Here is a 25931-nt window from a genome sequence, read left to right as displayed (position 1 = left end):
CGTTGGTGGCCCCTGTAGTGATACCCAAAGATCTACTGCAGCCTTTCTCAACCGGGGTGCCGCCATTGGTCTTCAGGGGTGCTGTGGCGTCCTGGTAGAGAAAGGCTGTCAGTTGAGCCCAAGCTCCAGATACCCAGCCGCACCACTGTACATCGGCACTGGGAGCCGTCAGACCATTGAGCAGACTGAAAGCAAAGGGAGGGGAGTGTCTTCTGTGCTCTCTGCCTCCCCCTAGAGTGCAGTACCCGGCTGTGTGATGGAAGCTAAGGTACTGAAACTTTTTATATGGCTGTAAACACGTGTTTGTATGTTTGTTTGTGTGTACATGTGTCTGTGTGTTTGTGTGTACATGTTCCTGTATGTGCACGTGTCTGTGTGTGTACATGTCTGTGTGTGTGTACATATGTCTGTGTGTGTTTATGTGCACATGTGTCTGTATGTACATGTGTTTGTGTCTGTACATGCGTTTCTATGTGCGTGTTTTAATGGGTTTGTTGTTTTTTTTTATGTGTGTGTCTATGTATGTTACTTTTAATCTTGCCCCCTATTTCTGTCCTTTCAGAACTGCTTTTTTAGGACTTGTCCATAATAGCAGCAAGGACTGCTGCTCCTCTAAAAAGCAATCCATGTTCAGATCACTTTTCAGAGGCATTTGACAGGTGGTAAATATGCAATATGTTGTCTCCTCACCACCTGTTTTAATCCCGTAAAAGGCAGCATCACCACACCACAACCGTATGCAATGAGCACACAGTTGCAGGATGGTTGTAGTTCAACTCCATTCACCTGGAGGTATACTTCCCGCTGCGGCCACAGCATGTGTACACCTCCAGCTGTTGCTTCTGCAGCTAAAGGGGGAGCAGTTGGGGGTGGTAAAAGCAGCTCAATTGCATGGTTTTACCGCCCTCCAACCTTAAAGGTGAACAAGCCCTTGGTGCACATCTGTGTGGCTGTATGTAGGGCGGCCTATTCAATTCAATGGGCTGCCTTACCAGCAGAAATGCTGGGAAAGTCATTCCTGACCCTTTTTTCAAAATTACACCACACTAAAAACACCGTGCCTTTGCCAATGTATGGGGGTACCCCTAAAGGGCAGAGCATTTGTCTGTGTGTCAGGAATGAGCGCGATTTTATGTGCGTTCTGGGGAAACACAGTAACATGAACCAAGCCATAGGCAGGGGTGCCTCATGACAAATACTTTTTAAGGGCACCCCAACTGGAAAAAGGTTGAGAAACACTGATGTAATGTATATAGGGGAGTTAGGACCTTCTTCCACTTGCTAGTGGTCCCTCAGTTTCAAAAGGGTGAATATGGAATATGTGGAAAGGAATATATGATTTTTACATTTTGACCATAGATTTGCTTTAAAGGATAAGTTCACCATTACACAAAAAAAAATAATAAATGCACATTTTTTTGGAGGTAACAAAACGTGCATGTATTATTTTTGTATTAGAAGCCTCTAAGGCACTGCACCAGCAATCAGCAGATCACTGATACCATGCAGGTATCCTGCAGACTGTCAATGTATCTGGTTGCTCATACATCCCGTACAAGCAAGCCGTTATTTCTGACAAGAAGAATCAATGAACTGGTGGTAGTTCATTGAGAGCTACAAGCCCAGAGCCACTAAAGCTGTTGGGACCTGTATTCATTCATTCATAGAGCACTGTGAGTGAATGATGCAGCCGTGTGGGTGGAGCCCTGCATGGCACCGCTGTTTTCGAAAAGTGCCAGCTAGTATTTCTGTAATTGGGAGAGGGGGCAGAAGGGGGGGCAAACAATGCAGAATGTCATCTCTGAATGGACAACCCATCAAACCTTGAAGCAGATGTACTAAATCAGCAGAAGACCACACTGCGTGCCACTCCTGTCAGCTAAGAACAGAAACGGAGGCTACAATTCTCGCAGGTTCACCAAAGTTGGACAATGGAAGATTAGAAAAATGTTGCCTGGTCTGATGAGTCTCGATTTCAGCTGTGACATTCAGATGGTAGGGTCAGAATTTGGTGTAAACAACATGAAATCATGGATCCATCCTGCCCTGTATCAACAGTTCAGACTGGTGGTGTAATGGTATGGGGGAGATTTTCTTGGCACACTTTAGCTCTTTAGTACCAACTGAGCATCGTTTAAATTCCACGGCCTACCGGAGTGTTGTTGCTGACCATGTCCATCCCTTCATGACTACAGTTACCCATCTTCTGATGGCTACTTCCAGCAGGACAATGCACCATGTCACAAAGCTCAAATCATCTCAAAATGGTTTCCTCAACATGACAATTTGTTCAATGTACGCCAATGGCCTTCACAGTCATCAGACCTCAATCCAATGGAGCACCTTTGGGATGTGGTGGAAAGGGAGATTCGCATCATGGATGTGCAGCCGACAAATCTGCAGCAACTGCAGACGCTATCATGTCAATATGGATCAAAATCTCTGAGGAATGTTTCCAGCACCTTGTTGAATCTATGCCATGAAGAATTAAGGCACTTCTGAAGGCAAAAGGGGGTCCAACCCGGTACTAGCAAGGTGTACCCAATAAAGTGACCAGTGAGTGTAAAGTATAATGTATACAACAGACCGGCCTGTTAAAGTGAGGTTTAAACCCAAAGCCAAAAATGTCATATACTGTAGCTTATCAATATTAGATATGGTGGCTGCATTAGTTTTCTGTTCTTAGGCTTTTATTCCTCTGCTTTCACCTGGTGATATGGCTAGTGACACACCTCCTGCATTAGAATTCCCCCACTCTGGATGAAGGTATACAGGGTCACATTTGGACAGATCTGGGGGAAGTGATCTGGGTTCCGGAAGTGTTAGATGTACTAGCAAGTTTAGATACACTACCAAATTGAAGCTGAACTCTAGCTAACACTTTATACCAGGGCTTGACAGATCCCAGGCACCAGATCACCTCGGCAGCCAGAAACCGCCCCCGCCAGCCCTCAATGCCTAGCCTTCCCCACCCCTAGTCCTTGGCTGGCCCCTCTCTCATACCCCGCAGAGTGGTGCCCCGCCTAGTGTCCCAGGACCTGGAGAGTCCAGGCAGAGTCCCCCAGTGCACACCTCTCATGGACAAATAATCTCTCCAAACTCCCTGAACAGCCCCATAATAGCTGACCTCCCAGAGGACAGGCCTGCCCCCCCACTACACAGCCACCCTCTCTGGAGAGCCCATGGAGTGGAGGATGCAGCCGCAGTACCACAAGTTGGAGCCCATTAATGCTGCCTTTAATGGCGATGGCCACCAACACATGCGGCTCCCCCCCGGAGCAGACCAAAGTCACCGGAGCCAAAAAATCCCGTCACCTGCAGGACAGCAGACAACCCCGCCTCCAGCACAGTGCCGAAAACTCCCCCCCCCCACCACCACCACAACAAAGACCAGGTGGACACAGGCTCAGCTACCCCTACTGGCAACAGATCCTTTCCACTGACACCATCTAGAGGAGCTACTGCTGGACAGGTGAAAACTGGGAGGACTGGTACCTCCCAAGGTGTGTGTTCTACACCTGTCCTGCTGCCCCATTCCTGTGAGGCTGCCCCCTCCTTTGACGCAGCCCCCCTCATGTCCTGCTGCTCCACTCCTGTCCTGCTGCCCCCCACCTGGCCCACTGCCCCCCTCCCATGACGCTTCCCTCTCCTATCCCGATACCCCCTCCTGTGATGCTGCTTCCCACCTGTCCCCCTCCTCTGACGCTGCCCCCTCCAGTGACACATCCCCCTTATGCCCCGCTGCCCCCCTATTGTCCCGCTGCCCCCCCCCCCTGTCACGCTGCCCCCCCCCACCTGGCTCCAAACTTCTTTAACTGGCTCCTAGATTCAAAACAAATTTGTTAAGCCCTGCTTTATACACAGTTACACCAAACATTTTATTCCCTTTTTGGATAAAGGTTTTACATACAGTAAATACATAAAAGCTGAACATTTTAAGCATGCCTGTCAGTGGTAAATGGTTTGTCTCAACCCTCTAACTGCTACATCTCCAGCACAGCTTGATCTGTTGAAAAACAATAAACTTACTGGCCAGATCTGCAGGTAAAAGTAAAAGAAAGCCTAAAAAAGGTAAACTAATGCAGCCATCACATCTAAGAACTGGTAAACTGCAATATAATAAATGTTTGCTTTTCAGTTTATTACTGCTTTAAGCATTTGTAGAAATGAAAACCTCAAGCACTTTAACAAGAAAGAGCTATTACGTGACACATACAGGCATATATCTCCCCAAGAATGACGGATTAGATATTTATTCACCCTGGCACAATTTTATTTGTAAATCTAAGTACTGGAGTCTGTTGGGTGAGTCTGCTGCCCTCTAAAGCCCCATGTACACGGGACACTTCTGAACGATGGAAACTGACTGCTGGAAAACGTAGGTTAAAAAACGTCTGTTTAGCCACGTTTGCATAACACGTTTATGTGTGTTTGTGTTTTTGTGTTTAGAAGCATTCTTTAAGGATAAGCACAGGAGAACCTCCCTGTGAATGGTCATTAACATATCTTTTGTTTCCAAGGATGGGAGAGGTCTGAGGTGTGAATTGGTCATTACAATGTGTGACAAGCTTGGTAGAAACATCCTGTGTTCAGTGTTTTGTCCATTTGAGTACCTTGAAAATGCTTTGCATGCATTTTTCAAGATGAAAAAAGGCTCTGGCCAGCATCGGGAACTGGAAGAGTTAAAAACAATTTTCGAACGCAAACGCTTATAAATGCTTTTTGCCACGTTTAGACGCATTTACAAGCATTTTGCGTTTGAAACGCTGATAAAATCGACTGCTGAGTGCAAGTTTTCTGCGTTCAAAAAAACAACTGCAACCTCAAATGCCTTTAAACGACTGTAAACAAAGATATGGACACATAGGAAAACATTAGGGTGAGTTCAGGGGCTGCTGAAAAAAATGCTGAACAGCTCCTAAATGTGAGTTTATCAGCTGCAGTGTACATGAGCCCTAAGGATTAGAAGAAATAAGGTATAAGATTGTATTTAAAAAATGTTTTCAGAACACAATATAAATCACTCAAGGGATTTGATGACAATGAAAAGTGCATGTATACATACTTCTGTTCTTTCATATTGCTATTGACAGAGCAATCCATAAAATACATTTAGTGACCATGCCCACAGGTAGTCTTAGTGGAATGTGTGGATGGTCTGCTTTCCAAGTTACATACGTGTACAATCCAACTGAGTATGACAATTAACTTGGTCTGTATTATTTTAAATGCTATTCTTGATCACAACTTAATGTCATTTCCTTTGGAAGCTTGACCAAACCCAAGAAATAATTCTCTAATGTGCTACAAGTCACTGCTTTAAGCTAATGAAGTGTTGTAATTGCAGCTAAAGGGAAGGTAAAGGAAATGACCCACATTATAGGAACACAACTGCAGTAAAGAAAAGTGTCTCAGAGCTCTAAATATGCTGTTACTATTTTAGGTATATAAAAAAATGTTAATGGTCTCAATCTTTTCAGACTTGCTTTGTCTAAAGACAAAACTACTACCATGCATATACACCAATTAGCCGTAACATTATGGCAGGTAACCTGAATAACACTGATTACCTTGTTACAATAGGTGGGATATACAAGGCAGCATGTTGCCCCTGAATTTGATGTGTTAAAAACAGAAAAATTGGGCAAGCATAGGATTTGGGCAACTTTAATAGGGGGTTAAATTGTATTGGCAAGACAACTGGGTCAGAGCAACTCCAGAACTGCAGCTCTGGTTGGATTAACTTTAGTGTATTTTTTACTGAAATAATGCACTTGATAAATTGTTGTGAAAATATTGCGAATATAAAAAAGTTACAGCTACCACTATTTTATTATCCAAGGTGTCTGCTTTCAGAAAATATATAACATTTGGGGGTGTTAACTAACCTTCAGGCCTAAAAAGATTTACATGTGTGCAGAAATAAAGCAATTTGGCTCTGGCAGTGAAAGGCTTAAAGGATAAGTTCACCTTTGGAACATGTTACATGAGTTTTTAGGGTGGATCATGTAACATGTTCCCATAGCCACAGTTGCGTCCATCGCCCCCTCCTCCCTCTGACAGATAATGTGGGCCACACGGCCACATCACTCATTCACAGTGTTCTGTGAATGAGTGTCTACAAATCCCGACAGCCTTGGCGGCTGTGGGTTTGTAGTTTTCAATGAACTACCATGGTGCAGTGGAGCGGCGTAGTAGTTCATTGAAGCCTCCTGTCAGTATATCTGCTTGATCATACATCCCGTACGGCAAGAAGATATTCTGACTGGTCTGCAGGCATCAGCAATCTACTGATCGCAGGTGCAATGCTTTCCAGGCTCCTTTGGACAAAAATAATAGATGTACATTTTTTTTACCTGCAAAAAAATTTGCATTTATTATTTTTGTCCAAAAGGTGAACTTTCAGAAATACTGATTGCAGTTTTACCATTCAGGATAATTAGTGTTAATTATACAACTGAAATGACTATGCTTGTAAACAACTTCAATTTGGTGTCTAGATCAATAAAATCTCATATATGTAAGCTTTGACATGCTTGTTTTCAACATAGTCTTCAACATTTTTTAACCCCTGAATATTCAGTAGATTGCTGGGTCACCGGCTTACAACTTGTCAGTTATTAGGACTGTGCCACAAAGCAGTGGATGAACATTCCTATTTTTGAATAATAATGTAACTGTTCAGAGTCTTTAGCTGTTCCAGAAGTAGAACATTTAATCTAAGGGTGAAGTCTGTAGGTGGTATAAATGTCTCACAAAGCCTAAGGCTCCATGTACACGGGACATTTGGACAACACTTCTGAACGATGGAAACTGACTGCTGGAAAACGTAGGTTAAAAAACATCTGTTTAGCCGCGTTTGCATACCGCGTTTATGCGCGTTTGCATTTAGAAGCGTTTTTTAAAGATAACCTCAGGAGACCTTCCAAAATGCCCAGAATGCACTGAAAAACAATCAAAAATTAACTATTTCAGACATTTTGAGAGAAATAGAGAGAGCAGAAGCAGAGAGAGCAGTATGTGTTGAGATTACTTATCTTTTCTGGTTGTATTCACTATGGATCCCATCAGGAGCATAATGCAGCACGTTCTACCATTTTTTCCTTCACGCAAAACCTGGAACTGACTGCGCTGGTGTACTAGGTCCATTTGAATACATGGAAAATGCTTTGCATTCTTATGATGAAAAAAGGCTCTGGACAGCATCTGGACATGGAACAGTTAAAAAACACTTCTAAACGCAAACGCTTCTAAACGCGGTTAGCCACGTTTACAAGCATTTATAAGCGTTTGAAACGCTGATAAAATCTACTCCTGGTGCGTTCAAAAACACGTCTGTAAACTCAACTGCCTGTAAACGACTATAAACGGCATAGTGTACATGGACACAAAGGAACGCATTAGGGAGAGTGCTAAAAAAAACGTAGAAAAGCTCCTGAACGTGAGTTTATCAGCTGCAGTGTACATGGACCCTAAGAATGCCATGGTAAACCACTGAATGAAAAGAAGGACAGAGCTACAAGAATTTTAAGATAGTTCACGAGTCTACAACCAGACTGGCTTCATCTGGCAGAAAGACTAAATACTGGCTACATGGAAAAAGATCTGACGTTAAAAGACCAAGAGAAAAAATGCACAAGGAAAGCAACGGAAAACAACATAGTGGTATTGATTTATATAGGAGGAAAAGAAAAGTGGCTCCTATCAGAAAATCAGATTCCAGATATTCAATCAAAGAAACACTTAAAAAAATGGCTTGCTGATAACAAATAAAATGTCTGTAATCACAAACATTACACAACATACTGCAATGCAATATGTATTCATTAAAAGAAAGATGCAAAGTGGGACAAAACACATTTTCAGGCTCTTTTCTTCTACAACAATTTTTAAAAGTTTAGTAAATATTTTAGACAACAGGGAAGCTCCATCTACATGGAGTAATGAAGTACACATTTATTCCATAAGTGTGACAACTCACATGGCAGCACAGCGGCTAAATGGTTAGCACTTCTGCCTGGCAGTACTACAGTCATTGTTTTGAATCCCAACCATGACACCACCTGACTGGAGTTTGCATGTTGCCTGCATGGGTTTCCTCCGGGTACTCCAGTTTCCTCCCACATTCCAAAGACATGCTGGTAGGTTCATTGGATCCTGTCTAAATTGGCCCTAGCATGTGTATGTATAAATGTAAGTTAAGGACCATAGACTGTAAGCCCCTTGAGGGTTAGGGACTGATGGGAATGTACAATATATATATATATATATATATATATATATATATATACGTGTGTGTAAGGCGCTGCGTAAATTGACAGCACTATATAAGTACATGAAATAAATAAATGGTAAAAGGATGAATCTCGCTAAACAAGATGGTGAACCACTACCATGTATTCTATGCACTAAAATTAAGTTTAGTGAATTTAGCACTGAAATGTTGAGGGTCTCTGGGTCCCTGCTGCTTTAAACACCAAGCAACTTGGCACCTGTCATGGCCTGAGCTAGAAGAGCGCAACATAACACGTAGACATGTCTACATCGTTTCCCGCCCCAACTGATGCCATTTCCGCTGTTCCTGTGTGCTCCAAGCTGGCAGGCAATGGCTTCCATCTACCCAGCAGGACCTGCAAGGAGGGGGTACCTGGTGGTGGTTCACCATCTTGTTTAACAAGATTCATTCTTTTAACATGTGAGTTGTCACACTTGTGGAATACATGTATACTTCATTACTGCACTTAGACGGCGCTTCACTGTTCTTTTTTTTTTGTTCATCCACTACAGAACTGGCTTCTAACTCTTGGGAAAAAGCAGCCACAAGTGTTTTCTGGACTTTCTCCATTTCTATTGACTCTGTGTAAGTTTCACATACTGTATGGACTTGTTCCCCTCATGCACCCTTTTCCTGTATACAGTATATAGTAAATATTTTACAATGTTGTCCGTGGTCTTCTTTTCAGGATAACAGGATACTACAATTGTAGCAACTGTCAACAAAGGCATTAACTGCATGCTACTAAGTGATAAAAAGTATTTCAAGGCTAATTCCGTTCTTTTAGAGAGCCCAGGGCTGTCACTGAGAGTAAAGTCTCAAAGCTGTTACAATGGAGTTCTATGGCAATGGTCCAATGTTGGTTTAAAGTGGACACAACCTTTGAAATTGTCACAAGCCAATATAAGGATCAATTTTAACATTGCAGCCAACAAAATTGACCCAGAGACAAAATAACTGCTTGTGTAAATAATATCCTTTTTGCAACAACTGGATACTTAACAGATGGGCAAGTATTTTGGTTGGAGAATCATCAGTCCATGAGCAAAGTGATGTGATGGTGGACAGTAGAGAAGGTAGACATTGTCCTTGGTTCTTTAGTCAGAGGTTTCGTGTATTTTAAAAGAGTGGACACTAAGGCCTGTAAGCTCCACCCTATATTATTTACATTTTCTTGGTACTGCCATAAGATTAGGCTGTATGATGAAGACAACTAGGTAGAGAGATAAGGGAGTCAGGAAGTGATGTGACATTGCTGAAGATTTTGAGACTTGTCACTTGGATGCATTCATTTAAAGCATAGGCACCCCCACACACAAGTATAGTAGGTCCGGTTTCCCTTCCGTTGCCATGTGTTGGCAGCCCACTGTAACTGAATGAGTGCTTGTCAAGGCTGAAGGTTTTTTTACCTTCATGCATTCTATGCATGATGTTAAAAAACCATCTGTGTGCAGCTCCTCCTGCAGTCCCCCCTAATACTTACTTGAACCCTATTTCAATCCAGTGATGTGCACAAGAGCAGTGGCTCTCCCAGCTCTCTCCCTCCTCATTGGTTTAGAGACAGTAGCAGGAGCCACTGGTCAGTGAGAAGGGAGCAGGGCTGAGCCCCGCTCTGTGTGGACACTCAGAGCAAGGCTCTGGGGCGAGCACACGAGTGTCCCCATAGTGAGCTGCTTGCTATGGGGGAACTCAACAGAGGGAGGAGCAGGACTGCCAGTAGGAAAAACGAGAAACGGAATTTCAGGGCTGCTCTGTGTAAAACCATTGCCCAAAGCAGGTAAGTATACCATGTTTGTTATTTTTTCAAATAAAAAATGTACTTTTAACCATTAGCCGCCCGGCCAATGGCCGTTTGGCGGCTTGAAAAGCGCTGCAGCTTTCCGGGTGCATGCCATTTGGCGTGCTCCCCCACATGCGCGGTTTGCGCGGTTGCAGAGCGACGCAGCAGTGCGATCTGTCACCGCCCGTGCACCTCGGACACGGCCGATGACAGATCCGAGTACCGGCTCCCGTTGCCGGTACCATGTGACCTGCTGTGACCAATCACAGCAGGTCACATGACAGTTGTATACAATGGATGGCTTCATTCATGATGCCATCCATTGTATACTAGTGCCTAGCTGTGAATGGTCACAGCTAATCACATGCACATGTCATGTGATTAGCTGTGACCAAATCACAGCTAAGCACAAAAAAAAAAAAAAGAAAAAAAAAAAGCTGAATGAATCGATTTCATTCAGGTAAATGCTTGCTTATAGCAAAGTAATTCTTTGCTATAAGCACATTGTGTAAAAAAAAAAAAAAAAAAAAATACTGATCACTTCCCCAAAGTAGTACAGTGTTACTATGGTAACATTGTACTATTTTGGTCATAGTAAAATATGAAAAAAAATCTTAAAAAAAATAAAAAAAATGTAATAAAAAATTAAATATAATAAAAAAATAAAAAAAAATTAAAAAAAATATATATATTTTTTTTTCATACTGTCACCAGTCAGTGTCGCTGTTCACCGCCATGCCAGTTATATGATGACGCTGTACTGCACTGGTGACAGTATGTAAAAAAAAGAATAGTGAAAATAATTTTTTTAATTTTTTCATTTTCCGAAAAATTATGACAAAAAAAATACAACTTCAAAAAACTCGCCATGCCTCTTATGAAGTACGTCGGACTGTCTACTCTGCAAAAAGGGGTCATTTGGGGGATATCTGTACTGTTCTGACATTCTTGGACCTCAAGATATTAGATTGGCTGTCAGTACTTCAGGATTGATCAATATTCAGATCTATACCATAGTTTGTGAACTCTATAACTTTCCTACAAACTAAAAAATACATCCTAATTTGGGTTATTTTCACCAAAGACATGTAGCAGAATACATCTCGGCCTAAATTTATGAAGAACAATTATTTATTTGTAAACTTTTATAACAGAAACAAAGAAAAATGTGTTTTTTTTTCAAAATTTTTGGTCTTTTTTTGTTAATTTAGCAAAAAATAAAAACCCCAGCGGTGATTAAATACCACCAAAAGAAAGCTCTAGTTGTGTGAAGAAAATGATAACATTTTAGTTTGGGTACAATGTTGTATGACCGCGCAATTGTCATTCAAAATGTGAGAGCGCTGAAACCTGAAAACTGGCCTGGGCAGGAAGGTGTAAAATTGCACGGTATTGAAACGGTTAATATTACTTTAACCCAAAGCATGCAGTTGAAGTGCCACATGCTAATGTGTGTGAAGTCATGCATCACATTTTTTTTAGATCTGGATAGAGTGAGAAGGGGTTATAATCACTGATTTTATTGTTGTCTGTACCCGTGTTAGGGAGATTCATCCTCTCCAATTGTCCTGATCACCAATGTCACCAGGAATAAAAGTGAGGGTAAATCCAAAATTTTAGTTTGCCACCAGACCAAAAACAGGAGAAATCTTCCAGTGAGGGCACTTGCTCCTGTGTCCTGAGGGGCATTCCCTCACATTGGAAAAATTTCATTTCACTTCCTGTAAGTCAGGCGAGACAGGGAGGGAAGTTAAAGTGGAATTCCAAGCTCTAACTTATCCAGGCCATATATGGGTCGAATTCCGAACAAATTTTCTTTTGAAAGTCAGAAATGTTGTGCATTTTTTAATCCAATGGTGCCACCGTTGATTTCGAAATTCAACCAACCAAGCCTTCAATTACACTTCATGTTGCTACAGAAAAGAATTTTCGTGGCCAAGAATTTTATTTTTTTTCCCGGTCACAGCTCATGCGCATTTCTTTTTTGCTTATATTTCCCGCATGATTCTCCCCTCATTGATTTGAAATTCCTTCATTATTAAAAAAAATTTCCAACATGCCCAATCACTCAAATTCAATGGTCACACGAAAATCGTCCATTTCTGTGACACACTAATGGTGCAAAATTCGAACGAAAATTCTTAGAAAAAATTTTTGAAAGGAAATTCTTTCAGAATTCGACCCATGTATGGCTGGCTTAACTAAGCTTAAAACATATACTTTCATTATACTTACATTATACTTGCCTATTCTCCTGGTGCTCTGGTGATGCCTCGTAGTAAGCCTACTGGTGACACCACCATCAAGATATTCCATCCATAGTTGGCACTCTCTCCTGTCCCCTAAAGTTGGCCGCTGGGGAGATCACATGACCAGACTGAAGCACCATGAGAACAGGTAATTATGAGCATCTTCCTTCTACAGGGTAGTCAGAATAGGAGTTAGAAGGGGGGTGGGAACAGTGTTAGACTTAGTTAGATGTCTGGAACATCACTGTTGTTGAGAAAAAAACATTTTCCTCTGGGTAATCTATGCACATTGCAAGAATTTTAATAAACTTTGATGCAGATTCCTACCTTTTGTCAATCTAAAGTAGTAGATATGTGTTTGTCTGTGTCCATGTGCAGAGTGAATCTGTATGGGAGTACAGTACTTTTAGAATTATCAGCCAGCTGCTGCACCTGCAGGGCTCTAATGAGGGCAAGGGACAAGGTCTGCATCCCTTTGGGAGGATCTCAACAAAAATGACAAATTGTGTTGCAGGGGATGCTCAAAATCTGACGTGTATCTTAATGCAGACTTCTGGGAAAATCAGTAAGCCGATCACACAAGCAGGAAATGACATTTTCTGGGGGTATTTGTACACCATCTGTGTACAGAACTCCTCCAGGTAGCCATATTGCATTGCATTTTCCAGAAAATTACAGCACTGCAGACTGAATAGGAAGGGTCATTTTTTGATATAATGTGTTGTAATTGTATACGCTTTTTTTTTAAATTTGCTAATTTGTTTTCCCATGAAAGTGGAGTTACCCTTTAAGGATTATTTCCCCACTGAGGCACAGATGACAAAACAAAAACTAACAGCGTTTGCTGTCACTTTTGCTAGAAAGCTTGGACTGCATGTAAATGAGTTAAAAATAAAACAAACAGCATGTTACATTTCTCTAAAAATAAATGTGCATGCTGAATATTCATTTAACTTCCCAACAAGATTCAGTTTACAACTGAGACAAAGTAATATACTTTTTGATGAGCTAGTCATTCACACTTAGCCTTGGTTCACACCAAATGCGACAATGAAATCATGCTACGTCACTTGAAGTACCACGATTTCAAAGCTGTGGACCCTGTGCGATTTCATATGCGGCTTGCCTGACATCTGTGTGACTTCATGCACAGATAGCAATGCAAGTTGCACATGAAATCGCCGAAAAGAGTGTAGGAACCATTTTCAATATCATTGTAGCGATTTGGATTGGTTCCATTGCCGACAATAGAATGTGACTTGTCATGCGAATTGGAACTGTCAAATGACAAGTTGCACCGATGTGAACCGGGACTAAAGCCCAATGCCATCCAAAACCTTTTCATTTTTAACATTGTTTTATTTAGAGGAAGTAGAGAAGGGTCACGTTTTTATTGCTGTCTGTTTTCCCTTCAGAACCCTTGAGAAATTATTTTCAATCAACCTGCAGGCACGGATGGAGGAATCTCCAGCTGTGGCTATTGTATGTACACTTGTCAGACTGCTCAAACAGCCGCTGTATCTGACTGGATGTTCAGTCAACAATTTTCCACCTGACGCCTTGGATTTTCTTTCGAAGGATGCCGGGCTGGAGAGGTCATCAGAGCTGCCCACCAGCAAAATTTGTATAGTGTGTAGCCAGCTTAAGGAAGGCTCAGGTGGACCTGACAGAAATCAAGTCCTGACAAAGGATTAGGTATTTCTTACTCTTTTATTAAGAGTTTATTACTTTTTATTAGTGCTTTTTTATGTTGCTCCCTCTGTTCCTATTCAATGGACTTTCCTTTACTTTCTCTCCAATGGGCATTGATAGACAGCAGAAACCTGACAAAGGTTCAAACCCTGAACCACCGTATCCAAAACTATTTTTACAAGGCAGTACTAAATTCATTCAGAGTTGTGCCATGTTGAATTATCCTTGGCAGTATCCAGGAGTGTCAAGGGGTCTGGCTCTCTGCAGCTCCTATTCTCTCTACAGCAGTACTTGATATACTAAATAAAGGCATGCAGCAGCAGGAACATAAACATCAAAACAAAATCTGCACAATGAACAATGCGTAGGTCATTCCTCAAGCCTTAAATCACATGCAGCCTGGATACCCAGCTTGGGTTTAAAGTGATCAGACAGTTCACATGCATATACACAGTATATATTGTAAGTGTGTGTGTATATATATATATATATATATATATATATATATATATATATATATATATATCTCACGCACTAGGTGATTTAAGAATTCTATTTTTTTTATGTTACAATTACCTTTTTCTACTTTACATTAGATCAATTATTATTGTATTAATATTTGTAAGGTTTTCCTTTAAATAAATCGCTTTTCACGCCAGATTTCATATTCCCTTAGCAGTGCATATTAAATGTGCCTGCTAAGTGCTGTGATCTGCTGATTCCATATAACTGAAGGTGTTTTCTGTGTATTGAATGTTCCATCTCTATATATAAGAGGTGTTAGCTGAGCAGCATAGCTTGTGGGTAAATCTGATTGTAATATAGGAAACTATACAGTCATAAAAGTACAATGTATATCACAATTAGGACTCAGAAGCAGATACAGCTTGACACATCCTAGAGCTGTTCACTCAATGTGGAGCCACATAAGGCTCTCTCTTTTTTTTTTTAACATAGTCTGTCTGAAAAGACACACGTCCATCTAGTTCAACCATAAACACGTGCCTGGCCCACAATATGTTCCCCAACACTGAGTGTAGTGTGCACACATCATGGATCAGTGAAGCAATATATCTTTGTGCACAGAGTGCACACAGACGTTTGTCCTCATCTGAATTCCTCAGAGATTTATTTATATAAGCTTTTATGCATGAAATAATTCATGTCGAACCATCTGATGGCACAGGCCATTAATGATGCATCTGTCAAAACCATCAACTCACTAATGAGAGCTCTTATAGGTTAAAACATAGTGCTGTAATAGATCAATAAAAAGTGCATGTGACATATATGAAAGGCATTGGTAATTTCCCTATAGTTTAAAAAAAAAACTCAGCTAATGTTTAACCATACCTAAAATGTCAATATAAAATGAAATATAATAAGAACTTTACCAGTATAGCTACAATATAGTTACAAGGTTTCACTATGAAAATGCATTATTTTTCTGCCAACTTGTAATAATTGTATATAGCTACATCTTGTCCTGAGCACATCATATCTGAGCAGTGTTGTTGATTGGACCACTGGGCAGGGGGGTGTCGAACTGATGGAGAAAAGTAAGTACTCCCCATTGACATTATTTTTTTTTTATCATCTTTGAACAGGCAAATATTTACACAATGCCGGCAGAACTTGAACAAACCAAACATAAAATTTACATGGTGTATTCATTCCCATAATCTAATGAAATAATTTTAATTTAATGAACCTGAAGATTTATCATGTGGAAGTAATAAATATACTCTTATACTTACCACTACTTCAAATCCATGAAATTAGAATACAATTTTCCATTTTAGCTGCCAATGATTAGAACTTCCTTGAGCAGTATGAACCTACCTTATATAAGCCTCAGACAACTAGGGGTTTATTTACTAAACCTGGAGAGTGCAAACTCAGGCTCACTTTTGCATAGAAACCAATCAGCTTCTAACCTCAGCTTGTTCAATTAAGCTTTGGCAATGAAACCTGGAAGCTGATTGGTTTCTGTGCAGAAGTGAGCCTGACTCTGCACTCTCCAGGATTAGTAAATAAACCCCCTAGAGTCTGGTGTTCTTTTTGCTATTGACATGTGAGATGTCATCATGCCAAGATCAAACCAGCTCTCTAAGGCCCTAGGAAAAAAGGCTGTAGATGCCTATAGGCCTAGCAAGGGATTTAAAAATATTGCCATTTTATTAGAAATCATTCCACTGAAAGGAAAAAAGGTGGTGAAGATTGCAAATCACCATTTATTCATCCAGAACTGACCAGCCCAGCAAATTCAGCTCAAGCGTTGTTTGATTCTAAAAGTCATCTCCAACCATAACATTTTTCTTGAAAAAGTTGGTGTCATGTTGCGTGCATCTACATTGCATCAATTTACCCTGCATGGGAGGTGTGCCAGGAAGAAGCCTTTGCTGTCCAAAAAGAGTATTACAGCAAGAGTACAATCTGCTAACAAATGTATGGGCAAAGAGCAGACCTTCTGGAACAATCTGTTGCAGGCTTATGAATCATAGATAGAGTTGTCTGGCCACAGTAACAGTAGACATGTTTCGTGCAAACTGAAGATAGAATTTCAGATAACCTCAAACCAACTGTGAAGTATGGTGGAGGGAATGTCATGTTTAAAGTGGTTCTAAAGGCTCAAGGTTTTTTAGCTTCATGCATGAAGGTAAAAAACCTTCACTGCACAGCATCCCCCCAAGCCTCCGCTAATACTCACCTAAGCCCCCTCTCGATCCAGTGATGTGCCCTGGAGTCTCGGCTATCCTGCGACTCCCTCTTCTCATTGGCTGAGGCAGAAGCAGAAACCACTGGCTCTCACTGCTGTCAATCACAGCCAGTGAGCCAATGAGAAGAGAGAGGGGGCGGCTTTGAGCCGCAGCTCCGTGTGTGAATGGACACATGGAGCAGTGGAAGCCCCCATAGCAAGCTGATTGCTGTGGGAGCACCCGAGAGGAGGGAGGGGCCAGGAGAGCCTGCGGAGGACCCAAGAAAAAGAAGATCCGAGCTTGTCTGTACAAAACCACTGCACACAGCAGGTAAGTATAGACATGTTTGTTATTTTTGCCTAAAAAAAAAAAAAATAAGCCTTTAGAATCACTTTAAGGTTGCTTTGCTGCTTCAAGGCCCTGCACAACTCAGAGTCATTGAGTCAACTATACATTCTGTGCTATGTCAAAGTGTGCTGAGAATGTGAGGCCATCTGTCCAAATGTTGATGCTGAACTGGAAATGAGTCTTTCAATGAGATAATGATCTGAAGCACTCTAGCACATCTACCAAGGAATGGCTCAAGCTTAAGAAATAGAGGATTTAGAACTCTCCTCGTCAAAGCCCTGATTTGATTTCTACTGAAATGTTTAGGAGGATTTTGAAATGATTACCAGTAGTTCATGTAAGGAAACTCACAACCGCCTTGCAACTAAAGGAATTTTGCTGTAGGAGTAGTCAAAATTGTTTAATGAATTGATGTCAGAGACTGGTGGGCAGGTATACAAAAACACCAACAAGATATTATTTCTGCTAAAGGGGGCAATACCAACTTCTGAGGCCAAGGATGTACTGAATTTTGCCAAATACATTATTATATCTATTGATATTTTTTAAATACATGATTGTAAAGGCAAATTTTCTTTTCTGTGTGTTTTTACTTAAAGTGATTGTAAACATTTACTTTTTTTTTATTAAAATAAAAGAGAAGTTATACTTACCTGCTCTGTGCAAGAGTATTGCACAGAGCAGCTCCTTATCTTCACTTCTGGGGTCCCGTGCCAACATTCTCCGTTCCTCTTCTTCTATGTGTGCCCTCATAGCAAACCCACTTGCTATGACAGCATACATGCAGGCTCCCTCCAGAGCCAAGAAGTGTGCATCCATAGACACACACAGCATGGCTCGACCCCACTCCCTCCTCACAGGATTTGATTGACAGTAACAGAAGCCAATGGCTACCACTGTTCTCAGCAAAGCCTGTGAGAGCAAAGAGGAGGGAGAGAAGATCTGCAGCTGGGCACAGAACTGGATTAAAAGAGGAAGCAAGTATGTGTTTAGGGAGAGGGGGGAACAGGTAGCGGAAGGTTTTTTGCCTTAATACAGAGAATGCATTAGGGTACAAAGCCTTTAGAGTTTAGAACCACTTTAAGTATATCCTCGTTATCTGTAGGGACCGTTTGAGTAAAGATTTAATGCCTGCCTGTTCAAATATATTGAAAAAATCAACAGTTTCCATGGGGTGTACTAAGGTTTTCACAAGAACTCTCTGGCATACTCCTAGCACAGGGTAGTTTAACCCTTGCAGCAGCAAATAGAACTAGCAAATTAAAATAAGCCCTCGGTTATTATGGTTTATGCAGCCTAACTGCATTACAGTAATGACTGGTGAAGGTTCAAATGCTCTTTAAGCCCATTTACAGTACAGTCAGCATAGTGAACATCACACTTCTGGCAAGGACTTAGACACATGGATGCTTAATGACAATCTTCTCCCTCTCAGCGGAAACAGAAACAATGGAATCTCACACAATGGGGATATACTTTCACACACCCACTGCCAGAGTCACAACTCCCTAGCTTGCAATATAGACACCCAGATGCAGATGAGAAAAACCAAGCAGAGAGTCAGGGCTATATTTGATAATAGAGTTTGAAAGAAAGTGCAATTAAGTAACTTGCTGCACCCAATCACTAAGAAATCATCTGCCTATTCGAACCTTCTAAAGGATATTCTTCATTTCTTACATTAAAACACAGCATATCACTATTATGCTATTACAAATCTGGATAAAACTTACATTTTAGTTTAAGGGATAAGTTCACCTTTCGTAACATGTTACACCCATATTTAGGGTGTAACATGTTATGAAAGGGCCGGCCTCAGCTTACCCCCCCCATCCCCCGTTTTGATCCCCCCCACTAGCTGTCACAATTTTTAAATAATGTGGCTGTGTCGGGTTGTAGTTCTCAATGACCTATCACAGCGCTGTGGGGCACTATGCTAGCTCATTGATTCTTCCGGTCAGAGTGTATCTGCTTGCCCATACTAGGTACGAGCATACAGATACACTCACAGGTCTGCAGGCCAGCAGATCACTGGTGCAATGCTTTACAGGCTCCCCACACCAAAAATAGTAAATGCACATTTTTTGACCTGCAAAAAAATGTGCATTTATTATTTTTTGTTAAAAGGTGAACTCATCCTTTAAGAGTACATACGAGAGATTACAACACATTTGCTGTAAACATTTAAAGTTCTGCCTAAGAGCAGAGACCAAAAGATGCTTTCTATTACGATTTTAAGACCAAAACTCCTCTATGTGCCTTTCTGAAATCACACTTAGCTGCCTTTAGAAGAGTTTCCACAGCTCCTGGCAGAATAGACAAGTGCAGGTGTACATCTCCGGAGAGTATTTCATCGGGTCCGATGAACCTTAAAAGCAGAAGTTCATTCTCGCTGCAATGTGGTCTTAGTGCACCTAGAGGCAAGCAAGGTGTAGATTGTGCATATAACGCCACAAAAACTAGACTACGCAAAGAAGTCTTTGTGTATCGCCCATTCAGTAACATGGAAATGCTCCACAGGGAGACTGAGATTCCCTCATAACATTTATGGATGGCCGCTAGACTTGAAAAATGCTTACTACTAATTTTCAGTGTGATCTTGTAGTGCGACATTACACGTTTTTGACATGTTTTTCATGCTTCATGCATTTTTTTGTAGGCATAGTAGACATTGCTAATGTGTAAGCTTCAGCTCTCAGGGATGCTGGTTGTTAAGGAACCGGCACCTGCCATCATCCTAACAACCAGTGACTCATTCAGCTGTCAGTAGGGGATTCCTGGCTGACAAGTGAATGTAAACACAGGAGCCAGGACAGTTAAAAAAATCATAATCCATACCAGGCTCTTTGGGTTTGAAGGGGAGTCAACACCAAAAAAATAAAATGAAAAATAAACAATGGTGTGAGGTCTCCCTCAAAATACACACCAGACCCTTGTCCGAGCATGCAGCCTGGTAGGCCAGGAAAGGTGTGTGTGTGGAGGGGAGGGGGGCAAGCATAGAAAGCCACATGCCCCCAACATGCGAGCCCCCAATTATGATTGAATAAGGGCTACATACTGTACTATCCCTACTCATTCACAAAAAAATGTCAAGTAAAAATAAAAAACACAAACAGTTTTTGACAAGTCCTGTGTTAAAAAATACAAAAACAAGTCCCATTATGTACAGCCATGTCATCCAGTGATGCAGGTTCACGTCATTCAACATGAACAACGGCTGCCAACCTCTGCATGAAAGAAAAAAAAAACTGCCACCCACTGAGACCCGGCAGATCCGGAGACATCTCCAGTTCCCCCTGCCACTGAAGTAAACAGAAGAGCGGGGACACCCGCTGATGATGTAATCAAATTAAATCAACCAAAAGTATCTGCTTTGGATGAAATGAACTTCTAAATAATTGCCATGGTATCAGATTAAATTGCAGTAGGTGGTAAAGTAAAAGAAAATCTTTTTATCACTACACTTGTACCAAAAACTATTTTTGCAAACATTTATAAGGGTGCAATAAGTTGTGTGGGATCAATTATAAGATAAAATTCACATGGCAGGATATTTATTCCTCAACAAATGTTATCAAATTTTACATGCCTCAGTATAAGATTATCCTAATAAGTGGAACTTCATTCTCTCAATCAACATTGGACATTTGTAATCCTTATGCTGCTAGCATTAGTAAATATATAGGAAAGTATAATCATATTTACTTGTTTTAAACATTGTTTTTAGATTTCTTCAGTTACTCCCTGGTTTCTATGCCTAGGCAAATGATGTCACACATCCCATGAGTCTCCATAAGGGGATGGTTCTCAGCTCAGCCAATGCCTGAGCTAAGGGCAGCTGAATCCCAGGATGTAAATGCTACATGAATCATCTGCCCTTATTTAAAATGGCTACTGCCATAAATACCAGGGGGTGTTTTTCAAATTGATTTCTCAGCAAAATAAAGCATGGAGACATGGATGGATGGGTGAATTTGCTTTGAATATTAGCAATGAATTAAATAGGATTTTTGGCTTGTGGTGCTCAGATGCAGTGCAGTTCCACTTTAAGAAATAAACTGTATATGTTTTTATATCCAAATACAAAACTTTTATAAAGGACATTCTAAAAGCTAACAACAAAACCCGCAGAACGGGGGATTTGCCTCAAAACACGTCATCCTTATGCTTTTATGTTGCATTCATTTTCCAGAAATAATGATGCCCTCAAACATCCAAACCTTTTTATGTATGAACACCTATACTTTATGGTCAGTCTGTCGAGCAATGATTGTTAGTAATGCAACTATGTTGCAGATGGTTGTAAATCGATGAGTTTAGCATGTATTCATAAAGATTCCACAACTGTGCTAATACAATTTTGAATGTGTTTTTTCAATACTACGTGGTCCTTATATCTGTGCGCCCTACATGTGAACTTAATAAGCTCTAATCAGTCTGCCAAGTTTGCAGCTCCAGCCTGTATGCTTAGTAAATGTTCTTGTTTATTTGTGCTATATACAGTACATGCTTTATATGTGATATGACTGATGCAGGGTTACTTACTTTGGTCTGGATGTAGGTGTCTCTTGCTGCTCTTCTTTTATGGTTTCTTTGGAAGTCTCAGTATTGCTTTCCATCGAGGGTTCTGCCTGTTCTGGTCTAAACTGCGCTGTCTGTTCTGTTTCACTCGTAGAAACATCTTGTGTGTGTTCCCGGTGTGAGTCCTCTTGATCCAGGTTATTTTTAACTTGTGTGTCCTCATGTTCCTTGCAGAGGTCCTGGGTGCTGTCAACCTGCTTGGCATTTCCCAAAGAAGTTTTTGGTGAGAAACTGAAAAGGCTTCCAATAAAATGAAAAAAGTTCTCTCTTGATTGTTTCTCACTATCGAGTACTTTGGAATTCTGGCTGTATTCTGTGTCCTTTTCCTCTTCAGACTCAGAGGTGACCTGACGAGCGGGACTAGAACTTTGGTCTTCTTTTACCTGCATGGGAACAGACATTGTATAGTTATTGTAAGCTTTCCTGTCCTTGACTGTACTCCCCACCCCATTCATTCCTCTATGGTACTTTCTGGAAACAGCCCCATAAAAGCCCTCAGGATTTGTGAAAAATCCCCAAATATAGTTGTATGTTATAAATCTGAGTACATGTCAGTCCCAGGGGCGGACTGACCATTTGGAAACTTGGGCGCTGCATGAGGGCCCGAGGTCAGTAGGGGACCCCATGAGATGCCCCTGGTACCTTTTTCATAGGCTTTTTTGAGTTTGGGCAAGGACACAGGAGCCCCATGATCCCCTAATGCCCAGGGGCCCCATGAGTTGTCAGTCCGCCCCTGGTCAGTCCTGTACATAGACATGTATACTTCATCCTACAAACCCCATCAATAAATTGTACATGAACCCTAATCATAAACATCTTCCTTTTGGCGTTTTGTTAGATCTTATATTGTATATAAATGCAAAAAATCCCCCTTGATACTGCCAGAACTCCAGTAAGCTCATAACTTAATGTGCTCTGCACTTCTGTTGCACACTTCTGACACACATGCTCTGTGTGTCCATAAGACACACAGAGCATGGCTTGGCCCTGCCCCCTCCTCACTGGCTGTGATTGACAACAGTGGCAGCCAATGGCTTCTGTTGCTGTGTCTGAGCCAATGAGGAGGCAGAGAGCTGAGAGAGACGCTGCTCTCGGGCACAACGATGGATCAAGATCAGGCTCAGGTAAGTATAAGGGGGGGATGGGGAGCTGCTGGCAGAAAGTTTTCTAACTTAAAGCTTAGCTCCCACCCAAAAGTGAAGGTTACGCTTTAAGGCCTACTCCCCCCCTTCTCTTCACCAAATGGCACTTTTTTATGGGAAGCTGGGACCCCATTTTGAGACGTACCCCCTCCCACTTCCGCTTGGATCTCCTAAACCGCATCACTGGATCCTGGGACAGGTGAGTGTCTGTTTATTAAAAGTCAACAGCAACAGTTTTTGTAGCTGCTGACTTTAATAAACACAACACTGACAGGAGCTCTTCTTTAATGCAGAGAATGCATTAAGGTAAAAAGCCTGCCTTTAGAACCACTTTAAATAGCTTCTTGGAGTACTGTGTTACACATTGATTCAGTTGAAGGGCTATTAGATTGCCTTATTCCCTTTGCACCATATTCTCTATGTTTGATTCTGTCTTGTGGGGTCCCATGCCGTACTCCATAAAAAAATACCAAAATGGCTTGAATAACTGAAACAGCTTTATGGCATTTAGAATAAATGGTTCTTTATTAGGATCATGGGACATAGGGCAATGATTTGAAGAATAATCCTCTTATTTTTCACATATGTGATGGAATGAGACATGTAAATACCTGTTTTAAGAAAGCTTTATTGTGCTACCTGAAGATTTTTTTACATAATGATTACAAAGTAAGATCCCTTTCAGTGTGTGATTTCACATATTTTAAGGGTCTGAACTTTTTAGATGGTGGAAGTTGCTCTCTAGGCACCTATAATATACTTATGGTATTTAAGTGGTTAAATAACAACAAATGCAAACTAGTTTAAGAGTCTTACTGGCATTCTTCAATATTCTCCTAGTTTTTACTTGACTTTGGACAGTTGAAATGAGTTCCTCACATAAAACTCCCTCTGTGATTGTTAGGTTTTTACAGTTTACTTAACTAGCTTTTTAGATTCCAATTACCATTAATTAAGAATTTGTTTAAATGGGTTTAGGCATCATTAAAAAGTGCTGTTTGTGATTGCAGAATAATCTAATTACATTAAATCAGTTTTCTAAATCTCTTTATTACATCGATGCAGTATTGAGTTTCTATTTATTTGTAATGAGAACATTTGGAATGGAACATAAAGTAACACATGGATACACGACACCAGCACAATATGGCCTCACTTCTGCCAAGGGTTGAACCATGGTCATAAATGGCTGGATAGGCTTTTTTGTTAAAAATTAGACAGTCAGTGTCAAACTTGCTGCTTGCGTTGTACACATTTGTGTTTGTAATAAACCTCAGGATTAATATACATGATAATACACACAGGCACATGCGTAGAAGTGATTTACATTGTATATTGCACTTTGCGATTCATTTCATTCATTTTTTTTTCAGTGTCCAGGGAAAAGTAATTGAATGGATTGATGTCATGGATGGATTTGCAAGTTCAGTGTGACAGGGAACACAGCTTGGCACAGCGATGTACCCTGAGAAAACAGGAAAGCATGGTTTGTTTGAAGAAAGCAGGGATGGCACCAATGATAATTCAAAAATGATTTTGAGGGCTTTCAAACTAACTGAGCTTCAGCTTCCATCTTCAGCTCATTCATTTAAGCTTTGAAATATTGCAGCCATATCTGATCATGTCATATGCAGGCTGTTCAAATCTGTAGGTCAAGTTTGACCCAACTGAAATAAAACAAAAGAGTCTCAAATCTGCTAATCACATTCCGTGTATATAGATGACCACTACAAGGAACATTTACACATAACATGAAAGACAATAATCATAATATGGAACACCAAACTAAAAGTTACAACAAAACCTAGTTTTATGTAAAAGGTAAAATATTAAAGTGATATTAAAGGCAGATTTTTTTTTTCTTTAAAAATAACAAACATGTCTGGACCCCAGCGTGGGTCTTGTATGTGTATCTCTGTGTTTGTTGTATGCTGTTTTCCTGTCCTTGTTTGTTGTCGCTTTGTATCATACGATTTGTTATGGTATGTATGTTTCTTTCGACATGCTTCAATAAAAACTTTGGTAAAAGAAAAATAACAAACATGTCATACTTACCTGCTCTGTGCAGTGGTTTTGCACTCAACAGCCTGATCCTCCTCTTCTCAGATTTCCTGCTGGTGCTCCTCGCCCTTCACTCCTGCCTAGTGCCCCCATAGCAAGTGGCTTGCTATGGGGGCACCCGAGCAGGTTTGCTCCTGAGCAGCTACTCTGTGTATCCATTCACACACTGAGCAGCTTGGTTCGGCCCCTGCTCTCTCCTCATTGACTCTCTCGCTGTAATTGACAGTAGAAGGAGCCAATGGCTACTGCTGCTGTCTCAGCCAATGAGGACGGAGGGACCCCGGAGAACCAAGGCTATAATGCACATCGCTGGATCGACATGAGGCTCAGGTGGGTTTTAGGGGGGCTTGGAGCATTGCTGCACATAGAAGGTTTTTTACCTTCATGCATAGAATGAATGAAGATAAAAAACCTTGAGTCTTTACAACCATTTTAAGTCTACACGTTTCCCCTTAAAATGTCTAGTTTGCTGAACATGCTTTTCTCACTTCATATGTCAGCAGTGGAGGAAACCTATCCAGCCTTAAACTGATATTTGCAGGGTTACTACCTCTCCCACAGACTGATGAGGCTCCTTCAAAGAGGGATTATGAATCCATAAAACTTTGAAAACGGACATACCTAGCATTTTATGTGTTGTAACTCTAGACTCAGTGACACAGTCACAATATTTTCTTGATCAATTTTCCCTGTACACAATGTGCTAGGAAGTGGGAAGATTATTCCCAGAAATCATCTTTATTGGAAACTCTTACGTTTGGTCTAGTACAGATATTTTATTGTTTATCTGTTTGCAAAGAAAGTACAAGAAATGAAAAATAATGAAATAATTTTGCAATAAGTATAAGTGCATTTAAAGGGAATCCAGCATACTTAAGTATTTTTTAGGTTAGACCTTTAACGTTGGCATAAACAAGTGGCCTTCACTATTTTATATGATAGCTCTACCCTATTCTCACAATGGTATTGTAATACAGGAGGCAGCTTTAAATGGACAACAAATACAATGAGCATATAAACTTGGAATTACTATCAGTTATCAGCGGCCAATGGCCTGAATGTCTGTCCTATGACCATTGACATAGGAAAATAGAATGTGCGTCG

General features: G+C 40.9%; 1 protein-coding gene across 1 annotated transcript in view; it reads right to left on the bottom strand.

Annotated features, from left to right (window-relative positions):
* The window catches only part of CRYBG3 (crystallin beta-gamma domain containing 3), a 201444-nt gene that overhangs the window by 106643 nt on the left and 68870 nt on the right, over positions 1 to 25931 (bottom strand). The window contains exon 3 of the mRNA XM_089682944.1: positions 21589 to 22007. Within this exon, the coding sequence (XP_089539070.1) occupies positions 21589 to 22007 (419 nt within the window). The remainder of the gene's footprint in view (positions 1 to 21588; positions 22008 to 25931) is intronic.

This window comes from Staurois parvus, unplaced genomic scaffold, assembly GCF_062004578.1.
Source record: "Staurois parvus isolate SC_StPar_1 unplaced genomic scaffold, SC_StPar_1.0 ptg000299l, whole genome shotgun sequence".
In the NCBI taxonomy this organism is placed as follows: domain Eukaryota; kingdom Metazoa; phylum Chordata; class Amphibia; order Anura; family Ranidae; genus Staurois; species Staurois parvus.
Note: the sequence above shows the minus strand (reverse complement) of the source record. Positions and strands in the feature narration are given on the sequence as shown.